General features: G+C 38.4%; 1 protein-coding gene and 1 pseudogene across 6 annotated transcripts in view; both read left to right on the top strand.

Moving 5' to 3' along the window:
• The window catches only part of Ints13 (integrator complex subunit 13), a 31,619-nt gene that overhangs the window by 5,228 nt on the left and 10,534 nt on the right, over positions 1 to 15,857 (top strand). For all 5 annotated transcript variants that reach the window (XR_015685836.1, XR_015685837.1, NM_001398932.1 and 2 more), the window contains 5 exon segments: positions 9,461 to 9,663; positions 10,383 to 10,463; positions 12,697 to 12,787; positions 14,021 to 14,149; positions 15,678 to 15,762. Coding sequence is in view for 3 of the 5 variants with exons in the window: in NM_001398932.1 (NP_001385861.1) it covers positions 9,461 to 9,663; positions 10,383 to 10,463; positions 12,697 to 12,787; positions 14,021 to 14,149; positions 15,678 to 15,762 (589 nt within the window). In the remaining 2 variants the exon portion in view is untranslated.
• Positions 5,111 to 6,172, top strand: LOC134486871 (E3 SUMO-protein ligase NSE2-like; annotated as a pseudogene). Its single transcript, XR_015687166.1, has one exon. The product of XR_015687166.1 is annotated as an E3 SUMO-protein ligase NSE2-like (transcript).

Raw genomic sequence — 15,857 nt, 5'->3', positions numbered from 1 at the left:
TGCATGGTGCCTTCTATTTGGAAGTGTACCCTTTCTGTGGGGTGTGTCATCTTATCTTTCTTCCCGTGCAGGTACAGACTTCAGCTTGTCCAATACTGTTATGCTCATTGCCAGTTTTCCATTTTATAATTCTCAGTGACATTTCCATATTCCTCTTATTTTTTATCTGCGTTAATATAGGGATTTTGTGCTTTTTTTTATTGTGGCAGTGATAGGAGTGTTCTTGGAGATTAGATTTATGGGCTTCTGCATGCCAGACAAGCCCTGTAACATGAACTACTATCTCCTTTATAGACTTTTCAGACCTTAAATTTATGATTCCTTTGCCTTACCTCCATGTAGCTAGTATTAGATGACTGCCCTATGAAGGCTGGTAGGTTTATGCTTTTTAAAGTTTCCTTTTCCTGTGGTCTTAGTAAGGTGAGCTCAAATAAACTTAAGCTGTATTCATTACGTTTATTATTTGTATTATTTGTTAAGAACATTGAGTTTCTGGTAGCTTTTGTTTTTTGCTATTGTTTATTTTGGGCAGAAGATGTCAATCTACTCAGTTCATCACTGATGCCTATGAACAACATGAGAGAAAGGAATTAATGAAATATTTGAATACACTATTTGAATGAATTTTTCTAAAAATGTTTCTGTTCATGAATAGTCATCATTGGAAATAATCCTTCCAAGGTTAGTTTTAATAGAAGACTTTAAAAAAGGAGTTAATTACAGTGCTTGGTCCTACAATATTTGTGATTAGTCTTTTAAGCTGTACGCATGTCTAATTTCTCGTTGTTTTGAGGTAAGTCACTGAAGAAAGGGGGTATTGCCGTAGTTTTATACTTTTACCTATCCAGAATATTCTTACTATTTGTTATATATTTGAAAACAATTTAAGGATTTTATACATCTCCATATCTTTTAGGAAGTACCATGAAAAAAAATTTGGAGCCTTTCTACTTGTATGTAAAATAAAAATCAGCACATACTTTGTATCGATCTTTCTTCCTGCACCACTGAGTTATATCAATTGTATGACTATAAAAGAAGTTGCTGGCATGATGGCACAGACTGGTATTCCCAGCATTCAGAAGGAATAGGCAGAAGGATCAGGAGTTTCAGATCAATCTTGACTACATAGTGTTAAGGTATATCAAGGTAATCTTGAGTACAAGTGTCATAGTTCGAGGGTAGCCTGGACTACAGCAGACCCTGTCACAAAAAGCAAACTCAACATACCAAATGAAGCAAATACCATGAATGTCTAGTGTTGGGAGGAACCCTTCAGTACTCTGAAGTTGTGAGTACAAAAGAAAGAAACTCTGTTGTGAAGGCAACTCTAGTATGTCACTGATGTTGATTTTTTTTTTTTTGTATGAAGTATATGTAATACATTGTGCTTTGGTTATTTTTGACACAGCAAGTTGTCAGAAATCCGCATGAATAATGAATGAAGTCAGCTGGTTGCAGATACTTAGGCTGGAGGAACTTTAGACATCCTTTGCTATATAATTCCTTCCTTGTGTAGACGAAGGGCCTAAGACCCACCCACAGCTACTATAGATGCTCTTTGCATTGTGGCACACATCTGGAGCCTGTATGCATGGTTCGCTTTTTTAAATTGTCACACTTGAGGGGTTTGGGTCTTCCTTATTTTTGTCTGTTAAGTAAAGATTGACCAACAGTGTCACTAATGTGGAACAAGTTCTATTAATTTTACTTTTAGTAGGTGAGGAAAAGAGCCAGAAGAGATTGGCCAGGGTCACATAGCTAATAAAAGACTGAAAAGAATGTCAGTCCGTGTCTGACTCCAAAGCTTTTTTCTTCTGTTTTCCCAAGGAAATATACTATCCTTTCTCGTAAACCAGTGCTTGTTAAGCTTTTTCTATATCACTGGAATATATAGTAGTTCATAAATAATAGTCTTTTCTTTTCTATCTAATTTAGAAAACGTCCATCTCTACCCATAACCTCTCTGTGTGTGTTTCATAATCCTATTCCTGATGATGGCTGTGACATCGTGCCTGTCAGAGCAGTTTAAGGGAGGAAAGCATTACTTTGGTTCACAGTTTCAGATGGGTGCAGCAGTCCCATCATGGCCGAGAAAGTGTGGCGGCTGTGGCCCTGTCTGGAGCTATCTCCTGTTTAGAGCTATTCCTGTGGGAATGTGAGATTGGCAGATCAGGAGGCCAAGAGGGAAACTAGAAGCCAGGCCAGACTGTCTCCCTCAAAGACCTGCCTTACATTGCTTTGTGGGCTCCTAAATACAAAGTTTTCGCAGCCTTGAAAACAGCGCCACCAGCGGGGGCCACCACGGGCAGACATGGGAGCCTGTGGAGGCTGTTTTAACTGAACTGTAACAAGTACAAATTATTGTTAAAACACTGCCTAGTTTTCATTTCTTCTTTGGATTATTGGTGCTAAAACCTGTTTGTAGCAGTTGAAGAGAGCTGAACCAGCCCAGTTCTAAAGAGCTTCACATTAGCAAACCCTGATTCCGCATCACAGTGTAGGAGACACTGCAAATCAATGTTTTGTACCACCACCACAAAACCCCTTCATTTTCATTGGTTACAAAAATATGTGTTGATGGATTAAGAAGTGCTGTTTTAATATGTATACATATGATGTTCAAATCAGGTAAATTGTCTCTGCAAAATCTTAACATTCCTTTAGACTGAAAGCTTTTAAGAGTCTTTCCTAGACTAGAGATGTAGCTGAGTTGGTAGAACACTTACGTATGTGGAGGTGTGGGGCCCTGCATTCAGATCTAGAGCACAGTGTAAAACCAGGTGTGGTACTAAATGTCTGATCTCAGCGCTGGACACGGAGGTAACAGCAGGCTCAGAAGTCAGGTTGTTCTCACCTGTATAGAGTTTGAGCCTAGCTAGAGCTACCTGAGTACCTTCTACAAACAAACTATCTTAGCATAGAAACATCCAGTTCTCCATTTCTTTCTGCTTTGGGTCCTGGGAATCAAACTGAAACCATCAGGCTTGGAGGCAAGCATGTATCCCCACTGAGCCATTCAGCAGCCCTTCTGTCCTGTTTTTAGGATAAATCTAGTCACCGCGATCTCCCTGGTTGCCTTGGATCCTGTGAAGGTCTGTACTGTGACATAGAAATAATGTCTGGCAATGCAGTACATGTGATGCTCAGCACGTGTATACATTGTGTAATTGTTCAAATCTCGTAACAATGCTTAACAATCTCTTAGTCCCCCTCACACCCCCCAAAAACCATTTAAATCCTAAGCTGTTTGAATCGATGCTTCTGTTGGAGATGACTTGAGGAGGGTCCTCCTACCTCTTGCACCTGTTGTTCATTTGAGTGAAAATGTGTCACCTGATTTGTTTGTTTTGATTTATTTTTTCTTTTATATTTCTTTTTCTTTTTGAGATGAGGTTTCACTATGTAGTCCTTGCTGGCCTAGAAATGATTGTGTAGACCAGAATGGCCTTGAAGTTATCAAGATACACGTGTATTATCTGCCTTACAAGTTCTGGAATTAAAGACATGGGCCACCAAAACTGCAGTGTTAATATATTTTCTTTTTTTTAAAGTCATTTAATATAAAATAAGATTATTAGTAGGGCTCACTCTTCTTCCTCACTCTCACTCTTCCTTCCGCTCTTCCACTCTTCCTCTGTCTCTCTCTCTCTCTCTCTCTCTCTCTCTCTCTCTTCCTCTCTCTTCCTCTCCTGGCTTGACACGATTAAAAAAAAAAGATTATTAGTAGGGTAGAATATATTGCTTATTTTCTTATATTAATGTTTTATAAATCTTTTGAATGTCTTGAGGTGTTAATTCTGTAATAATATTAGAATTCATAGATATTTAGAATGCCAGATAAATTTATGAACTTTTATGATAGAATATTTCATGAAATTTTTAAATGCCCTTATTTATTCTGCAGAATATGTAGAGTTGGAAAGTAGGTAGCCAAAAAATGAGATTATAGTATTTTATAGTTAAGATGAAACTTGAATTCTCAGGTAAGCAGTCCTTCCACCTCACCCTCTTCAGTAACTAGGGCCACAGGCACATGACACATAGACACCTTTTTTAAAAAGCTATACTGAGAATAACTCACAGACCATGAAATTTGCCCATTGAAAGTATAGAATTATTGGACTATACCATTACTAAAATTTACTAATATACATCCACAGCTATGTATAGTGATTACCACTGTCAATTTTAGAGCATTCCCTACCTCAAAACTCCCCCATACATACTGGTTATTCCTACTTATTTCCTTACTTCCAGACAATCTCTAATCTTTTCGTATAGATTTTTCTGTTCTAGTTTCTTAATGTGAGTGGAATCCTGTAATATGTGGGTTTGTAACTGGCTTCTTTGACTTAGCATTTATGTCATTTTCAAGGTTCATCCATAATGTTGTTTATGCTTGCTTCCCTCCCACCTGCCAAGACAGTTTCCTCTGTATATTATAGCCCTGGCTCTTCTGGAACCCACTCTGTAAGATCAGGCTGGCCTCAAACTCAGAGATTCACCTACCTCTGCTTCCTGAGTACTGGAATCAGAGGCGTGTGCCACCACTGCCTGGGCATTTTTTTTAATTGTGTATGTGTTGATGATGGGTGTATGAGCATCTGTGTGGAGGATCTGAGGGAGGGCAGCTTTGTGGAGTCATTTCTCTCCATTTTTACATGGTTGTGCACTGAACTCAAGTTGCCAGGATTGCATCATTAGGTAGTGAGAGGACAAGCCATCTCTCAGCTCTTGTCTTTTGTTACAGACGGTTTTATAAGTGTGTACTTCATTTTGTTTGTCAGGAGTTGGACATTTGGGGCTTTTGTGGGTAATACTGCTACGAATACCTATACATGTTTTTCATGTGAAAATTATGACACCCTTTTTTGTTTTTTGTTCTTTATACACAAGAGTAGAATTGGTTGGTGATTTGGTAACCCGTATTTAACACTTTGAAGAACTGCCAAGCTCTTTGCCACGTTTCTCCTTCCAGCAGTGAATGAGGGTTTATGTTTCTCTGGGTGCTGTCAATGCTTGCTTTTATTATCTGACTTTGGATTTTAGACTCTAGTACATATAACATTACTTCATTTGAAAATTGTATTTCTCAACACAGAATGCATGTGCGGGGCATTTCAGCCATTGGAGAAGTGGGCTAATGAAAGGAATGGGGTGTGGGCGTGCAATGTTTGGTAGATGTCACTGAGCTAGATGGGACAGGCAGGTAACAATTTCAGGATGCCAGGACGTTCCAGTACAAATTCAGGTTCTACTCGTTGTATATCCTACAGTGGTGTAGAGTCAGCTCCCTCCTCCTTAAAAAACTTCCAGTCCTGTATCAGCTCTGGAATGGGCACAGTTTCTAGTGTTGCCTTGGACTTTGTGGAGACACAAACTGAAGTGAGTAGTGAGTACAGTGTGGACAAGGCCATGGTTGAATTTGCTAAGATGGATGGAGAACTATAAACCATTATGTTTAGGCTGTCCAGTCTAAAATAAATCGTGTAAAAGAAGAACGTCCAGAAAATACCAGATTTAAAATTACTGGTGGAGAAGAAATTTTTGGCTTTACAGGATAAGAACTCTGGCGCTGACTTTAAAGAGAATGAAAAGTTGATGCAGTTTAAGCAGTAGCTGTGGGAGCTGAAAAAGCAATATGGTATTCGTGCAGACAGAGAATGATGGGACAAAAGGAGTTGAAGATATGATTGTGACCCAGAGTCAAACCAATTTCATTTGCCCCATAACACAGTTGCAAATGAAGAAACCAGTGAAAAATAAAATGTGTGGCCATTGTTCGCATGATGGAATCCAAGCATAAGAGGAGGAAGAAGGCCTGTTGCCCAAAAATTGGCAGTAGCCACACAGACATGAGAGTGTTGGATCTCATTCTGGATGAAGCCCTGAGAAAGGCAATCAAGGGCCACAAGAAGAAGAAAAATTGCCACTCCAAGTAGGAGCAAGCCACCTGCCACAGGGATGTCAGCAGCCTACCTCCCCGCCAGCCACCAGAGGGTGAAGGTAGACAACAGTAGGCCTGGCCAAGCAGTGTTCTGTGGTGACCCTTGAAGGCTAATTGTAATTGAAAGCATTCTTTAAGTTACACAATAAAAACACAAGTACATTATATTCTTTCAAGTGCTCCGAAATTTTAAATAAAACTTTGATAGTCCTCAAAAAAAAATGTATTTCTCTAATGAGTAATAGCATCGAACATTTCTTCATGTGCTTACTGGACACAAAGAAGTCAGCTGACACTGACAGGAGCCACACTGAAACTGTAGCTCCATTTGGGTGGTGTTGCGTCTTAGCAGTATAGTCTGTCATTCTGTGAGTGCAGGAAGTTGTTTTCTGTATGTAGATCTCTTTAATCTCTTTAATCAATGTTTTAGAGTTTTTACGGTATAACCTTTTCATTATTTTGTTAAATGTATTCCTAAGTATTTTCTTCTTTTAAGAGTTATTCTAAGTTGGTTTTTCCTCCTAAATTATCTTTTGGGATCCTTCGTTCTAAGTATGTAGAAGTATAATTAATTTTATGTATTGACCTTATATCCTGTGGCCTTAATAAATTAATAAGTTAACTGGAAGTACTTGAGATCGAACCTATGGCTTCATGCATGCTAGACAAAGGCTCTACTACTGGACTACAGCTGCAGCCTTGTGCTTATTAATTCTAGTAGCTTTTTAACGGACTCCTTAAGGTTTTCTATAGGCAAAATCATGCACCTGCAGCATAGGGATAGTTCTACTTCTTGTCTTCCAGTCTAGACCACTCTATTTCCTTTTCTTTCCTAATTGTCCTGACTAGAACTTCTATACTGTGTTGAGTAAAATGGTGCAAGGGACATCTTGGTTTGTATAGTCAATTAGGGTGAACACTTTTAGTCTTCAACCATTAATGATGAATGCCCTCAGGGTTTTTCAGGGGTAACCTTTATCTGCATGAGGAACTAGTTCATTAGTTTTTTTGTTTAGTTTTGTTTTGCTTTTTTGTTTTGTTTTGTTTTTGTATGTTGTCAAAACCTTTTCCTGGGTTTATATGAAGTGATGGTGTGGTTTGGGTTTTTTTTATTTGTAATATGTCTTACATATACTTTTTTGATGCTAAATGAACTTGATTTTCTTTTTTATTATATTTTATTATTCAAAACATTTTTAAAATCTAAATATATATTGATTGTATTCTTCCCTTACCCCAAGTTCTTCCCCTTCCCTACCTACCCAACCTTTTGGTTCTTTCTCAAAAAACCACAAAAACCCAACATGACAACCTTCCCTCCCCAGAACCAAGAAGATAAAGTAACACATCACCCAGAACAAATGGCAGCAAAGCCCACCAAACTATAACCAAATAAACTGTGGAGTCCATAGTATGTTGGTCACCTAGTTACTCCGAATCATAAGGCATGTTCTAGAGTGATTGATATACCCGGTGTCACTCCATTGGGGAAAAAAACCTGATTATCCCTCTTCTAGCAGGTAAAACTGACAGGTCAGTTGTTAACCTTTACCCTAGTAGCTAGGTTTTCATTCATTCATTCATTTTTTAAAATGTAACAAAATAAAATATAATAAGGTAAAACTATCATATCCAACTTGGACAAGACAAACCAACAGTAGGAAAAGAGTTGGAGAGAAGGCACAAGAATCAGATTCACTTATTCACACACCCAGGAATCCCATAAAAACACTAAATTGGAAGCCAGAATGTAAGCACAGAGGACCCTTCCAGGCCTCTGCAGGCCCTGTGCATGCTGCCCAAGTCTGAGTTCATATGAGTCAACAGACTTAGAGAGCTTTGTTTTCTAGGTGCTATACATCCCTCTGGCCTTTCAACTAACTCTTTCACCTCTTCTTCCAAGGGATTCCCTGAGCTTTGAGGGGAAAGATTTTCTGGAGACATCCCATTTAGTCTTGAGTGTTTGTCTTAGGGTTTCATTGCTGTGAAGAGACACTGTAGCCATGGCAACTCTTATAAAGGAAAACATTCAACTGGGGCTGACTTACAGTTCAGAGACTTATTTCCGTATCTTCATGGTAGGAGTGATGGTGGCATGCAGGCAGACATGGTGCTGGAGAGGTAGCTGAGAGTTCTACAGGCAGGAAGAGAGTGCCACTAGGAGTGGCATCAGGTTCTGAAACCTTAAAACCCATCTCTAGTGACACACTTCCTCCAACAAGGCCACACCTCCTAGTAGTGCCACTCCCTATGGGCCACTGGGGACCATTTCTTTTTCAAACCACGGTGTTCCAAGGTCTCTTACTCTGCGTAATGTTTGGCTGCAGGTCTCTGTATTTGCTCCTATCTTCTTAAGAATAAGCTTCTTTGGTAATGGCTGAATAAGGCACTGATCTGTGAGAATAACAATATCATAAGTCATTTTATCAAGACCATTATCAGTTGGTTTTACTTTCCATCCCTGGGCTTTCTAGTCTCCAGTTTGTGGTCACACAAGCAGTGTTGGGTATGAGCTCCATCTCAGGAAGTGGGCCGTAAGTCAGATCAGTTATTGGTTGGTTATTCCAGCAGGCTTTGAGCCACCATTACCTTATCTCGTCTTGCAGGCAGTACATCACTGTAGATTAAGGGTCTTAGTGTTTTGAGAGCATGCAGAGTACCTTCCTGTACCAAAGATGTTGGAATGTAAGAGTGAAGACTTTCTAGAGACCAGCTTGACATACCCATATTCAGTGAGTTGTATGGGTGTTGTCTGCAGCAATGGGGCTTTGCTGTCAGTTGTGGAAAGCAACCTACAGTCTCAGCAACAGCTTGGGTTGTTTGAAGATCCCTGTGGGGCCCCTTTAGCCAGTAACTCAGTCCTGGTTCTGGAAGCTTCATTTGATTACATGAGGTGACCATTTGGGACTGTTTTCTTCACTTAGATTACTTTCGTGTGTGTGTGTGTGTGTGTGTGTGTGTGTGTGTGTGTGTGTATTTTATAAAATTTCTACCGTATTAGGTTTCCATATTACCCTTCAAATATGCCTTAATTTTAGCTGTCTCTCCCCATATTCCCTCCCACAAGCCCTTCTCCTCTTCCTCCATTTGATACTAAGTTCACTTTCATTCTTGACAGAAATCCTCCATGGTTATGGCATGTGTTGTTAGATTTGGCTTGCTAGTATTTTGTTCAGGGAGTCTGTATCCATATATATGATTTATTTATTTTTATTTTATGTGAATTGGTGTTTTGCCTGCATATATATCTGGTAAGGGTATCAGATCTCCTGGAACTGGAGTTGCAGACAGTTGTGAGCTGCCCTGTAGGTGCTGGGAATTGAACCTGTGTTCCTTGAGAGAGCAGCCAGTGCTCTTAATCTCTGAACCAGCTGTCTGGCTCCTTGTCCATATTTTGAGAAGTATTGGTTTATAGTTTCCTCAGGATGTTTTTGTCTAACTTGTCTTTTTTTTTTTTTTTTTTTTTTTTTTTTTTTTGGGGTCAACATGGTTGTTTCTCCTTTTACTTAGCTAATGGCAGCACTAGCTACTGTGGGGCCTCCTAACCCTCGGGCAGATCCAGAGTGCTGCAGCATTCTGCATGGTCTTGTTGCAGCAGTGGAAACCCTTTGCAAAATTACCGAATACCAACATGAGGCTCGTACTTTACTCATGGAGAATGCAGAACGAGTTGGGAATAGAGGACGGATAATCTGCATTACAAATGCAAAAAGGTGGGCTAAGTGTGGACAGCCTCTAAATACGTATGGATATGCAATTGCTTCTTGATTTATTTTATTTCTAGCATTTCTTTGATATTGGGACTGGGCGTATTGAGTTCTAATACAAATCCATCCTGATAGGCTGCATATGCTTATGCATATTGGCAGTCCTGCACTTGGGAGGTGTGGCAGGAAGATGGCCTGAGTTTGAGGTCAGCCTAACCTATGTAGTGAGTTCCCCGCTAGCTAGGGCTGCAGAGCAAAACTCTCAATGAAGTCATCTTGGTGGAAATGTTTAAATTATCATGTAAATTGATAAGACTGTTTTTCACTGATTTTTTTTTTTAAAGATAATTTGATAATACAAATGAGATATGTTCAGGACAGTCTTTGCTGAAGTAATTTTTTGAAAAGTATTTATTATTATTTTTTAAATTATATGTACGCATGTGTCTGTGAGTGGGTTTGTGCACACGAGTATAGGTACTGCAGAGGCTAGAAGATGACTTCAGATCCCCTGCAGCTAGTTACAGGCAGTTGTGAGCTGCTGGACTTGGGTGCTGGGAACCAAATTGAGGTCTTCTGCAAGAACAGTACTTGCTCTTAACCTTCGAGCACTCCCTCAGCCCCTGCTGAGGTAATTTTGTGTGCCAGTGTCAGCATGCTACCGCTTTGACTGTTTTCTTACTATTTGTTGCTGTAATTTTTCTCTCTTTTTTTAAATAACATAGTGATAGTCATGTACGAATGCTTGAAGACTGTGTCCAGGAAACAATTCATGAACATAACAAGCTCGCTGCAAATTCAGATCAGTGAGTATAAGTCATAGATGAAATAACTGTTTTTAACTTCACATGATATAATTTCATATTTATTTGCAACAATTTTTTTAGTATGTTTGGTAGTATTTCCTTGATTTTTCTTACTTAATAAATTAGTATAACGCTATAAGTTGATAAGAATTTTTTTATTTTTCTTACATTTTAGAGTATCACTTTCTTTTCACAAGAAAAGGGTTCAGAATGCTAAAATAATACCTAAATTATAGGTTTCTGTAGGTCATTATCATACCCTTCTAGGAACTTAAAAAATATGCAAATTGTGGATGTCTTTACTCATTATTTACTAGTTCAGAATGTAACAGCTCATTGCATGGTGGGGGCTTAATTGTAGACAACAGCAGTTGAAAAGAACATTTTTTCTTTATACTCATAGCAGTGTGTAGGGATGATCAAAAGTGATATCGTTTGTTTGTTTTTCTATACCAAACAGTTCTACCACTCTGTGGAAAATATCTGGGTAACCTGCAGTTCATGTATGATATCAGCTCTCTGGAGTTAGTGCAGCCCCTACATAGTAAGAGCTCAGCTTTTCAGGATTGAATACCTTCCTTACCCTTTCAGACACCAGTGCTAGTCTGACTTACCAACCATCATTTGTTCCCACAGCCCCATCATGTCTAACAGTTTGTGTGAACTAGTATACTAATGTGTTTTAAGGGATACAGATGAAGCAGGTGACATAGCACAAAGCAGAGGAAGTCACAGGTGTGGGAGATTTTACCCCTCGGAGATGAATCTGCTGTCTTCATGGTGTGTGGATGTGTTCATGTCAAGATGCTGAGCCCCTTTATCTCTGGGGCTTTCATGAAGATGTTACACAGGCATGACTGGATACTCTCTGGCCCCCTCTTTCCTTCCTAAAGGATGGCAGAGTAGGGCTCAATGGCCCCAAGCGTCTAATGAAAGCATAGTCTTTCTGGTAATATCTTCTCCATCCAGGGGCTGTGAAGAATCCCAAGTCAGGTCATTAACACAGAGGATCTAGTACCCAGGAAATTCTCAGAGATTTAGCAACCAGCTGTCAAGAACCAAGATGCAAGGTCAAATGCTAGAGAGCTGAAGGTACTTTCAGTACCCATAGTACTTAAGACTGAAGTCCTGTAAGTAAGGGTTTTTGGGAACTCTGTCCCATCTGCCAGGTCCATAGACAAATGTTGCAGCATAGCCAATAAGGGTGTATTTATTGCAGTTGTCCTGGACTGCAGGTTAGATTGAGCAGTTACTAATTTTCTTATGTGGAATTAGGGACATTTCTGTTAGAAGTGGGACTGTCTTTAGTAGAAGGTCCTTAAGTGTTTAGTGTCCTGTACAGTTCACTTGAAAGTGGCTCAGGAAGAAACAGTCGCACCTATATTCAGAGTCAGGAAGAACATAAATATAACTAACAGTGAATGCGTATGATGTACAATGTAGGATATATGGATTTTCATTGTGAATATAGTACAGTCAGCTTCAGAATACAAGGTTAGGGAAGGGCTGATGAGATGGCTCCATATCTGACAACATGAATTCTGAACCTTTGTGGTGGAAGGAGAGACTCCCATGTTATCCTCTGATCTCCATATGTGCACTGTACACCCCCTCCCATAAAAAAGTAAAAATGTCATTTAAAAAAATCGGGGACATTTTTTAGTCTTGTAGTCTTAGAAGTAATCATTTACGTTTTGCTGTTATTATTGCCTGATTTTTGTCCTTAAAACTAAGAAATTCAATATACAGATACTCATTTTCTTTGTGACAATTATAGGAAATTGTGAGACCTTTTTCTTCATTGTTATTTTTTAACTTTGAAAAGATTTTTATTATGTAAAGATTGTCACGTAATTGGATATATTCTGCTTTGAACAGTCTCTTACTGTCATAGTAACTTCTTCTGAGCATCTCATCTGCCCGTGGCATAGGAGTGGCATTACCTCAGTGACATCATGTGAAAGCAGGGCCCTGGTACATGGCTGTGGGGCACCAACCTTCAGTGTTTTTATTGCTTAAATACACAGAGAAAGGTTTTGCATTTCATTTAAACGAATGCAATTACTCATTATACACTGGGTAACTGTTGAGCTTAGAGTGATAGGAGTGATATCTGATTATAGTTTTATTATGTACATAATACTGTTTATTTTGATAAGGTTGAAATAGTCTGCTTGCCTGAATTCTTTACAATATCTATTCTAACATTATAAGTGAAAGTTTTTTTTTTAAGTCTCATGCAGATTCAAAAATGTGAGTTGGTCTTGATTCACACCTATCCAGTTGGTGAAGATAGCCTTGTGTCTGATCGTCCTAAAAAGGAAGTAAGTGTGGAAGACAGCATTAACTGATCACATTACTGTTTTTTTCTGCCAAGAAACTATTTAAAAGTCTGAGAACAAACCTTTATGTCAGACATCTAACTAGTCAGAATAGTCTGTTGTAATTACAGATGTTATATGTTTCATGTGTTTCCTTCATTACTGACACTTATTTTAATAAAATGAGTTGCCGATCCATACAATTTTTATTCTTACTATTCTTCATTGTGAATTTTAGTTACTTCAGTAACTTTAATTTTTCTTCATTTTGAGAAAAGGAATATATTCTAATAATCTCAGAGGACAAAGAAACCAACTTAAAAGTAGAAAAATTTTAAATGAAAAGATAATTTTGTTGGTTGGTAGGTATTATTGGTAGTATGTATTTAGAAATACAAATCTATCCATTTATGTAGTTACTGTAAGTGAATAATAGTATGCTAATTTTTATTTTTATTTGATTAGATTTTTTTAACCATATCCACTATTACATTAGAATATGAATTTTTGAATTTAAGTGATATTTTCAGCTTTTTGACTTATCATTTTTAGGTGGTTTCTTGATTACTTAATGTTTCTTTTGTGATACAATATGTAGGTTTTACTTTTTTGGTAACTAAAACAATTAAGTATATTATTATTGCCCTAGAATTAATAAACTTCTGTTAGCTTACTAAGTTTTTCCTCCCTTACCTCATTACCAGTAGGTAATAAAGTCAGATGTTTGTGGTGATTTCCATGTTCCTTCTTAAAATTTTTTTTTTTTTTTTTTTTGGAGCTGAGGACTGAACCCAGGGCCTTGCGCTTGCTAGGCAAGTGCTCTACCACTGAGCTAAATCCCCAACCCCCCTTTTTAATTTTTATCTGCAGTTTTGTCCTTTATAAAGTGAGTTATTTTCCTTATAGTATCTCTATGTGACTTCAGGGTTATTTTCCTATTGATAAGCAGAAGTTAAGAAATATAAATATGTATTTTATGAGTGGTGACAATCTGTTTTAAGAGGACGATGACTGTGTATTTGACTATGTAATGCTCACATAGTTCCTGACCTGTAGTATAGTAAACACATCATGTGTGTTACAGGTGAAACTTCATTGATGACATAATTATTCTCGCTAGCTTTTATACCCTCTTGGCTCATCACTGGATAGTCTATAGTCTACAGTAAAGTGCTCTGCATAGGGCTACCATGAAGTAATGTTCTGTGGATCATCTTTCTTGATATTCTCCTACAGTTGTCCCCAGTTTTGACCAGTGAAGTCCATAGTGTCCGAGCTGGGCGGCATCTTGCTACCAAGTTGAATGTTCTAGTACAGCAACACTTCGACTTGGCTTCAACGACCATCACAAACATCCCTATGAAGGTAGGCAGCTCTGAGAGCTCTCCTGTGCTTTTTAATTGTTTGCTTGATATGCCTTATTCACTTTAATTGAACCTTTACTTTTTCTCCCCATATCATATTTTGTTTTGCTAGCCCACATTCAGTGTCTTTGAACAGGTCAGTAAATACTGAAAATCAAAAAGAAAGGATCACAGAACAAAATGTTGTAATGTTATTATTTCTAAATAAGAACATATATGAGATTCCTAAGAACTATGTTCTTATTATTTTTTCATTAAAATCTATATTTTAAATTATTTCTCTGTGATTCTTTTCCTGAGACTGTATACTTAGATTTTACTTTGTATATCTGCGTGGATCTTTGACTTCCTATGCTTTCATTCTTACCCACCCAAGTGTAAAGATGTTGAGAATAGGACTGACTAGCGAAAAACAGCCCGTGGCTTCCAGTTGATTTAGCTCTTCAGATGGAGAGCCGTGGGTATGAGCCTGTGGTTACTCCAGTGGGCTTATCTAGGCGTCTACCACTCTATTCATGCTGTCATTAAGTTGCCAGGACCAAGCCTGGTCCACAGCTTCAAATGAGTCATTACTAAACTGAGTCCATATTGTAACGGCTTTTGCCTAAAAATTCATGGACTTTCTTGGAGTGCAGTTTCAACTTTGTCTTTTTTGCTTATTATTGAGACAGGGTTTCACTTTATACTCCATGCTGACTTGAAATGTGTGATCCTCCTGCCTCAGCTTCCCTAATGCTAGGCTCACAGCTGTGAATCACAGTACTACCCAGCCTTGTTTTCAGTTCTTTTGCCATTATCTCATGGACACTAACTTGTATGAGAAGTCTTAGATTTTCATCTTTTATCCTCCCAATGCCATTGGCTGGCTCTTTGCTAGGAGTTCTAGGAGACCCTGTATCAGGCGTTTGATGAGAGACAGTGATCAAGTAAAACTCTGTAATACACTCCAGCTTATATCTGAGTTGGAAACAGAAATGCCAAGAAGGCAGGCAGGTGGCTTGCTTGTTGGACTTGATGCTGTGTGCCTCTGTAGTCTGTGTTCCTTCTGTTAATAGGTAGTATTAAAAACAAGCTACTAAGCTTGTTGGTTAGTTCATATTTGCTATTTTAAATAAGTGGTGTTCATTAATTCACCGCAGGTATTTAAAGATGCTGTTGCCTATTTTTTACAGTTATTTTAAGTTCAACTTACATAAATTATTCCAATGATAGTATATTTGGTATTAAAACTATTGGCAAGAAAATACATCTGTAGTAAAATTAAAAAATTCTAGAAGAGTCATTTGTGTTAATCCTGACATGAGAAAGTTATCACCTCAGTGCCTGGGTTCAGTTCTACAGTAGAGTTTGTTATTCTGTTGGAAAGTATCGCATCTTTAAATAAATGACAGAGCAAACCATCCTGTTACTTAGCTAATGTGGTAGAATGTATTTGACCTCACTGTACGTAAAAAGGAAAGTGAGTAACTTATTTCATTATTTTGAAAGCAGACCCACGTTTATTAACATGTCTTAAACTTTGCTTAAAGGAAGAGCAGCACGCCAACACATCCGCCAACTACGACGTGGAGCTGCTCCATCACAAGGATGCACATGTAGACTGCCTGAGAAGTGGTAAGCGGCATCACCCAGGCTTCTCTCTCACCACAGCACACCAGTTCATCTTTGTCCAAACTCCTGTCTGTGCAGTGTCACCATCACGTTTCTGT

The sequence above is a fragment of the Rattus norvegicus genome, chromosome 4, assembly GCF_021556685.1.
Source record: "Rattus norvegicus strain SHRSP/BbbUtx chromosome 4, alternate assembly SHRSP_T2T, whole genome shotgun sequence".
NCBI classification, from domain to species: domain Eukaryota; kingdom Metazoa; phylum Chordata; class Mammalia; order Rodentia; family Muridae; genus Rattus; species Rattus norvegicus.
Note: the sequence above shows the minus strand (reverse complement) of the source record. Positions and strands in the feature narration are given on the sequence as shown.